Here is an 8,672-nt window from a genome sequence, read left to right as displayed (position 1 = left end):
CGTGACAAAAGTAAGTAATATAAATTTCATAAAGATCATGGTCATTAGACTAACAATTGTAGGCAATTGAAGGTAGAGATATTAAAATTAATCTCCCAAGGGCATTTGAAAAAATATCTTTGAACAAAACATGATGTTCATTATTCACCTGTTAAAGACAGAAAAAGGGGAAAGTCGACCAGCAAAGAAAGACGTTGAAGCTCTAGTAGAGGTGGACCAAGGGACAAAGATGACAATCAGAAGAGAAGACGGTCTCTCACCTATACGGTGCTTGGTGTTCCAACAAAAGTATCGGTCAAGCAAGCAAAGAGAAAGGCCCGGTATATAGGCAATGCAGAACTCGAGAAACCGGAAGCTAAGGTTGCATCAGAACCCATTACTTTCTCTTTAAAAGACATGCAGGATGTTAAGACCCCCCCCCCTTGATGATGCTCTAGTAATTAAAGTAATTTTAGTTGGCATAGAAGTTCACAGTATCTGGTCAATATAGGTTCATGGGCAGATATACTATCCCTAGAGGCTTTCTATCACACCCCACCCAGCCGGATCCGGTCATACCCGAATACCCATGGGGGTGATACACCACAAGACTTAGGTTCAATGACAATTCCATACAACATATTATATAGTACAATCAAATGAACAATAATAAATCAAGTTCAAGTGTTAAATTAACAAAACTGAAGTAATGTATACAATTATACAAAACTTCAAAACAAAACTAAATATCAGAGTTCTAAGACAAGAAAGAAAGTTTAAAGTTGCAACGAAAAATCATCTAAGGAAACTCTAAGGAAAAGAAACTCCATAAGAGTAGTCCTGGCATGAACAAGAAGCCTCATGTGCCTCCATTTCTTCTCCAACTACGCCCTCCGGTAGCCACTCATCAAAGGATCTTCAATAGAAGAGGGGTCCTCATAACCTGTAGAGCAGTCTAAAGAACAACAAAAAAAAGTAAAAATAAAGGAATGAGTTCATAGAACTCAGTGAGGTAACTAACATTCATGTCAATACATTCATCCATATTCCATATCATAATTCATAAAACAATCATGTATTTAATAAAATAAACAAACAAATGCATGGTGATGATATGAGATTCCTAACTCTATAATGTAGTCTCTAAAGTAGACATGCATTAAGTCATACACCAGTCTCCTTGGGGTGGTCTCATCACTCTTCCCTCACGGCACTAAAGCACGTTTGTTGGGTTCTCCGCAGTTATTAGGTCAAGTCACATCAATGTGTCTGGGGTATAAGTCACCACTCTCTCACATCACCGTTTGGCATAAGAACTGACGTGTGTCAAGGATTACTCTAAGCCCAATACAAAGTCATATGGTCTCGTACTACATATGGTCCGAATACTTCCCCTATGGCACCAACCAACTCGGTTTAGTAACGTTTTCCACCTAAAATCAATGTATCCTATGGCACCAACCAATGAATTATGTTGACCCCTAACCATATGGTCATCCACATATATTGGACATGATGATCTCCATATCCTCTCAAGGGTTGGTTACCGGTCTTGAGCGCCCATGAGCCCTTATCTATTATATGCAACCCTACCATCTCATGATGGCAGTGGGTCTGCTTGATGCTCACAGGACCCAGCCATTGACATCACTGATTAACGGGTTTTGATACCCCTACCGAAAGGGTAGTAGTACTCATGAGGTCACCTAGCCAAACACTTCTAGACATGCCCTAAGTATGTCAACCAGAAATCAGGGAAAGCGCCAAGGGCACCATAGGAATGTGTCCCGTTCCGCCTCCTCTGGTGTCCTATGGTAGAAATGCCAAAAGGGCATTCCCCATTCCCCAATCATAACCTAGGCAATCACATAAGGTCACTAGGGCAATGGGTGAACCCACAACCCTAGTAGAAAATACAAGGTAAAGAGAATAATATCGTTCCTCCTCTTTCATCTCATACATTGTTATACCATATTCATATCAATAATATAGGATTCAACAGCAAAGAGAAATACTCAAACAATAAATCTTACATTCCATTCGTGCAAAGTCACACACAAACATAACATGATAAATATAAATTACAACAATTTATATCAACAAAAGAAATCAAAATAGCAACAATTAATTAAGTATCACATGGTTAGTTATTCCTCACCTTTTACTTGATTCTTTTCTCCAAGTCCAAGAATTCACTCCCACAAGTTGATGACTAAAGATATATAAACCTATTCATGCAAGATGATTAATAATCATAAATTTGGGCCAATTTTGTTTCAAAATATATCTCAAAATCTTCCCACGAAAACCCAATTTGAAAATTAGATTAACAAAAAGGGTAGTTCTCAACCTCACTAGTGAATGGTCTCTAATTCATCACGGGTTCAAAGTTTAGTCGAAACGAAATTATGGGAAAGTCTAATTGGCAGTAAAAGGATCTGCGGGTACCTTCAATTTGATCCAATTTAATCTAGATCAAAAAGCCTCAAATTTGGCTCTCCTAAATCACTCGTGGGCAACTCGGAGAGTCAAAATGCGAAAACCTTCGCAAGGGATCGCACCATTAACTCTTATACAAAAGAATAACCTCAACAAGAGAATTCAAGAATGAACAATGAACTTAACATACTTCCCTTTCAAGATCCCTCAAAAGAAGAGAAGAGAAATTACTCACAAAACCATGTCTAAGAGAAGGATTAAAAAAATCCAACATTTCCTAATGTTTCTGCGAAGATCCAAGTTGCAAGGCACCTTCGAAAGGATGGAAACCGCTCTTCTTCTTGGTTTCTCCTCTTCCCGCAAACCCAACCTTGTTCTAGCATAAAGAAATGTGGTTACGGGTGAGTTATAACTTAAGATAAGGCTTAAAAACCCGAAATTCCATTTTTGCCCTGAAACAGAAAATTGGGTGGGGGGTTGGTTCACCCAACCGGCCCAACTAACCGGTCCATGTTTGGACCCCCATCTGAACTCCGATTTTAGTGATTTTTGGCTAGATGGAAAGGTCTTTTGACGATCTTTGATTTGATAACTTATTTGCGTCAATCAAATTCTCCATTGCCGATTTATGGACGTTCCAAAATCACCCTTTTTACACCATCGTGATTAATCTTCTCTCTTCACTTAAAACTCTAGGAGAGTTGTTGAGTCATCACAAGGGTCATCCACCAACATTGGTTCAATTTCCAAACCTTCGGGCTCGACTTGAATGGCCCACAATTGTCGCCAACTCGAGGCTTAGGCTCGTGGTCTTAGAACCATGAGTTAAAGGGGTAAAAATCCGAGGGATTTCACACTTTCAGAAAACATAAGATAAACAAGAAGATGATCGTCCAATGTGGTGCCCAATTATATGGATTCACAAGATCCTCTACTCATGCGAAGGGAACAATCAAGTTAAACCTACGGGTTGGTGAACACCCACGAGACAAGGTTGTCTAATCTACCTTCATAGTTATTAGGGACTTGTCGGCTTATAACGTTATCTTAAGTTGATCGGTCACTATGTGCCCTATAAGCTATAATGTCAATGTTACACATAAAGATGAAGTTCCCAACTATAAATGGCATTGGAGAATGCAGTGCCAACCAAAAATCAAGTTGGAAATGGAGAAAAAAGAGCAAAAACAAGTAGCTCTACCATAGAAATGGAAGTAAGAGATGATCGGGATGAAGAAGCAATGCAAAGAGTTGAACCAGTCAAAAAAGTAGAAAGGATTCATCTTAGTTCAAAGCAACTAGATCAAGGAACAATGATTGGAGACGAGCAAGATGTAGATTTCAAGACCAGATTAACCCAATTCCTTAAAGAAAACTCTGATGTCTTTGGCTCTTTGCCTGGTCGGTAGTTGATATTCCCGACACTAATAGATGAGTGGTCAAGCACAAATTGTGTATCGATCCTCAAGCAATTTTCGGTAGTCCAAAAAAGAAGAAACTTCTCTTCGGGTAATAGGGTACCGGCTGAGGGAATTTGACGTGTCCCTCTTGCTCATGAACATGATAGAATACCCATCTTCCAGGAGTTCGCACTACTATGGGTACGACGATAGATCATCCATAAGCTTAGATGACTCTAAAGGCACCACATGGACCACATCTACTTATGGGGCTTATGATGGTTGGGGTCATCATCATCAGAGTGTCCTAATTATCCCTCTTGGTGGCTTGGGGACAATTGGTATGTTGGGGGCAGTATACCAATATGGTATGTGACACAAACCTACCATCATATAAATCAGTACCACCACCATACACCCACTAAAGTCTCTTGACTCCTCCATATCTCTATTCTCATTACCCTCTTGATGGGAGTAGTTTTGCATCAATAGATGACACGAATTACAAAGGTCTAGTTTCTCTGTACCTCAATAACCATTAGTATAAAATTTCATAAAGTGACTTTCAAAAAATGATGGAGGAGAAGCTCATAACTGTAGCCTTTAGGCCTTCTAACATGAGACATGAGTCATAGGACTCACAATAGATGGATACACCGGGGGATAGTACTTGGTATTGACATGATACAGGTGGTGCAGCACATGTATATACTTAGTTGTATTTATATACTAGCTTGTATGATGATGTTTATTGTCCTTATGCATATTTATTTTGGTTTAATTGTTTAAATAATGTTCTAGAATTTTAGTTTTGTCTATGTACAATCATGTATGTGCTGATTGCGAACACCAATTTATATGAGGTTTTAGGTAAAATCAACATTTTTAGTGTTTACTAGCATCAAATTAGGTTAAAACACCAAATTTGGGCCCAAAATGATCTAAAATACCCCCGAAATGGAAACTTCGCATCCTGTGCATTCCACTTTTTTGTTAAAAAGGATAAAGTTAGATGCCTTCCGGAAGCTATATGGGAAAAATTGAGATGCCACATCAGCAGGTAAATTATTTTAGATCGAAACAATCAAAATTAAGGAAAATCCAGAGTGAACCAAATAATTCAGATTTTAGAATTCATTGAGAAAGTTTACCTCTTTCCACCTCCTTTTCCATCCCATTTCAAACTCTTCAAACAAATGTATTGTAAATGGGAATCTTTAGAATATTCTTGAGAAAGTCAATAATAAGATTATAGTGATAAATCCATGTCTACTTACCCTAAACTATCTGAAGCGTCGATATATTAGTAATTATGCATCTTCAATAGGGATCGAATTAAAATATCAAAAAACTATACTTTTTCACGCTGCTCACCCAGAGCTTATAAAATCCCCACCTTCTTTCACACTTTTTCAACGACTCCCAAGAGCAGTTCAGTGCTGAAAGCTCACCAGGGAAATTGGCGATTTCTCATTCGTTCTTTGAAAAAAGTCATCGTTGATTAAAGAACATTGATCGTTTTCGATTCAAAGAGCATTTTTTGTGGATTTGAGCATCGATCAGAAAGATGATCTGCTCAGTCAGGCAATCAACAGCTGTTCTTGGAGTTCCCGATCTCCTGCGGCTACGACCAAAGGCATCGGGAAGTCTTCGTGCGCAACACTGTTCGCTTCCTTCTCTCTCAGCACCAAAAGCTTCCATCTCCATCTTCTCTTCTCGTAAACCCCTTTATGTTTCATCCATCGAATCCTTTGGTTCTTCAGAACCAGTTAGAGCTCGCAAGCCTGTTTTCGAGTGCAAAGCTGCTGAAGATGCCAATGTAGAAGTACCCGAGAAGACAGCACCAGCTGGTGGAAGATTGAAAATCGGTATCTATTTTGCGGTTTGGTGGGCTTTGAACGTTGTGTTCAACATATACAACAAGAAGGTTTTGAACGCGTATCCGTTCCCTTGGCTTACCTCAACACTGTCACTAGCAGCTGGATCGCTTATTATGTTGGTCTCCTGGGTCTTACGGATTGTTGAAGCCCCTAAAACCGATTTGGAATTCTGGAAATCTCTCCTTCCGGTAAAGAGAAAAGATTTTTTTTTTTTTTTTGACTTTTTTGGTGTCTGTCTTAAGGGTTCAGATTCTTGGAGTTAGGTCTTAATGTGCTCTCGTTGGTTTGTGTTTTGTAGGTTGCGGTGGCACACACCATTGGACATGTTGCTGCAACTGTGAGCATGTCGAAGGTTGCTGTTTCGTTTACTCACATCATCAAGAGTGGTGAACCTGCTTTCAGTGTCTTGGTTTCCAGATTTCTCTTGGGTGAAACTTTTCCAGTCCCGGTGTATCTGTCTCTTATACCAATTATTGGTGGTTGTGGTCTTGCCGCTGTCACCGAGCTTAATTTCAACATGACAGGTGAGAAGAATTGGAATTTCCTTCAATCTCCCCTTTTCTGCGATGTTCTTGCTCTTCTAATCTTTTTGTCACTTGAACGTTGATAGGTTTCATGGGAGCTATGATATCAAACTTGGCGTTTGTGTTCAGAAACATTTTCTCGAAGAAGGGAATGAAGGGAAATTCTGTCAGTGGCATGAACTACTATGCTTGCCTTTCCATTTTGTCTTTGGTGCTTCTCACACCTTTCGCGATTGCTGTGGAGGGTCCAAAACTGTGGATGTCGGGCTGGGAAACATCTCTTGGAGCCGTTGGACCCAATTTGATTTGGTAACCACAACAGACTAACAACATCTTTGTCTGTATTGTACATCTATGCTTGCTACTTTGTCTGCGTATACTTTTTGACAGTATTTGATTATCACTTGGTTTCTTTTAATCTTGATTCTAATTCCTTTATTTATATTGAACCACTTTGATTCCTGAGCAAAAATATCTAGTATCAATTCTGATATGGGTAGTCTAGCTGTGGTCTTCTGAATTCTAATTTAATGATGTTGGCAGAGGAATAAGGATTTTTACCTATTGATAGATTTGTAACATTATCCAGAGACAATTCATTTTGATTATTGGTTGGGGTTTGTCTTATAAATTTGCCTTTGATGTTTAATGTTTTGAATATGAACATAATGAGAGTATGCTACCTATCTCTCCTAGAGATCGGCTGGAAACATTGATTTGGTGATTATAATCATTATACTCATTGCCTTCATTCAAATTGATCAAATGAAAAGTTGAGTTAGGATTGTTGGGCCTTCTAAAGAACTTACTGGGTTTTTTTGCATTGAAATTCAGGGTCCAGTAACCTGAATCTATATAACATCCGATTTATGAAGTTTTGGTCAATATTGTTGTCGCACTAACCAATTAAGTTTCTAGTTAATACTATTTGTGGCCAATTGTGAATAATTGTGGGAGCAATTTCTGTCTTTTGTAATGAAGATTTTTCCTTTCAATCACCTGGTTTTATATATATTTTTTGTTCTTAGCTGTTAAATTCAAGTCTTTTAAGTTTTTCCTGACTCGGGCATCTTACTGAAAAGGAATGATATATTGCTGCTGTGTCTCCGAATTTTCTTTGTGATAGGTGGGTGGTGGCACAAAGTGTGTTCTATCACTTGTACAATCAAGTTTCATACATGTCCTTGGACGAGATTTCACCCTTGACGTTTAGCATTGGAAACACAATGAAGCGAATTTCTGTCATTGTCTCCTCCATCATTATCTTCAGGACACCTGTTCAACCAGTCAATGCCCTTGGAGCTGCCATTGCAGTCTTTGGAACCTTCCTTTATTCCCAGGTGAATTAGAATTTCTTATACTGGTGAATTGATTATGACAGGCAAAGAGAGTGTTGATAGTTTTATTCTTCACTTTTACAAGAATGCTTTTTGGATAAGACAAGGACAAAATTCCCATTACTTGTTCAATTTGAATTGTCCTTCCATGTAAGTGGACAAAATGATATTTGTTTGTATCCTTTGATGCCACTAGGTGGTATAGAAGAGACTGGAGAGGAAAAAACTGCAACCCTTCTAGGGAACCCTGCTTTGTTGGGCCTGATGAAACATCATAAAAGTTACAATATCTCTACACTGCACAATTTCTAAGCTAGGGTTTCATATTTGTATCACATTCATTTAGTTGAAGATGCCCAAATAAGCAGCAGATATGATTGACCAAAACTGCTATATACAGTAACATGTAGAATCAACTTTACTTATTCTTTTTGTAGATTGTAGTGATATAGTAGATGAAACTATGATTCTTGATGTTTATGTTATTTTGTGGTTGTGCAGGCTAAATAGGAGAATCATGGGAGGAAGAACTAAGCTTGTCTCCATAATCGGTGTGAAGGAGGAAGATGATCTCGGTGAGATTGTTGAAACTGTTGATAATAGTTATTTGATGGCCCAAGAATATTTGGGATTTTGGTCGGTAGGCCAACGGATTTTCTTCTTGTAGATAAAATAAGAAAAATCATTACTAAATAGGTGGACAAGATAGGCAGTAATTTTCTTCTTATTTTCGTTTTCTTGCGAGTGGGATTTTGGACAAAGCTGTTGGTTCATCGGAAATTTAATAAGCTCAAGAGATGTACCCTTTTGAGGAAAAAATTGATAATATGCTGTTTTTGTGATTCTTTTATATTTAAATTGTGTATTTGTTCTTTGTAACCAAAATCCTCATGCAACAAGAAGTAAGAACAAGGCCAAAAGACATCTAAACTCTCAAATGGTGATGGGATGAGGACTGCTTTCCATTGAGTTACCAACAATGTTGGCATCTTTATCTATTTTTACTCCTGCCAGTAGAAATGTATGAGAATGACTTTTTGTTCTCCTAAGCAAAGGGCATTCATTCTGCATTAGTAATGCTAGGATCTGATGTTGTCATTTGAAGGTAAATTC

The 8,672-nt window shown here is 38.3% G+C and overlaps 1 protein-coding gene across 1 annotated transcript; it reads left to right on the top strand.

Annotated features, from left to right (window-relative positions):
- The first annotated feature begins 5,221 nt into the window (after positions 1-5,221).
- On the top strand, positions 5,222-8,471 carry LOC149002633 (glucose-6-phosphate/phosphate translocator 1, chloroplastic-like). The gene is made up of 5 exons (XM_089136454.1): positions 5,222-5,886; positions 5,997-6,222; positions 6,309-6,531; positions 7,349-7,562; positions 8,061-8,471. Exons 1-5 carry the CDS (start codon positions 5,386-5,388, stop codon positions 8,067-8,069), a joined length of 1,173 nt encoding a protein of 390 aa, XP_088992580.1. The 5' UTR covers positions 5,222-5,385; the 3' UTR covers positions 8,070-8,471.
- The last annotated feature ends 201 nt before the right edge of the window (positions 8,472-8,672 follow it).

The sequence above is a fragment of the Hakea prostrata genome, chromosome 10 (genome assembly GCF_041222555.1).
Source record: "Hakea prostrata isolate BN-2017 chromosome 10, UWA_Hpros_2, whole genome shotgun sequence".
In the NCBI taxonomy this organism is placed as follows: domain Eukaryota; kingdom Viridiplantae; phylum Streptophyta; class Magnoliopsida; order Proteales; family Proteaceae; genus Hakea; species Hakea prostrata.
The sequence above is the reverse complement of the archived record's forward strand: the minus strand, read 5'-3'. Positions and strand labels throughout refer to the sequence as shown.

Coding starts and splice junctions, on each gene's coding strand:
- LOC149002633 (XM_089136454.1), top strand. CDS start 5,386: ATGATCTGCTCAGTCAGGCAATCAACAGCTGTTCTTGGAGTTCCCGAT. Junction 5,887..5,996: donor TCTGGAAATCTCTCCTTCCG/GTAAAGAGAAAA, acceptor TGTGTTTTGTAG/GTTGCGGTGGCACACACCAT. Junction 6,223..6,308: donor GCTTAATTTCAACATGACAG/GTGAGAAGAATT, acceptor GAACGTTGATAG/GTTTCATGGGAGCTATGATA.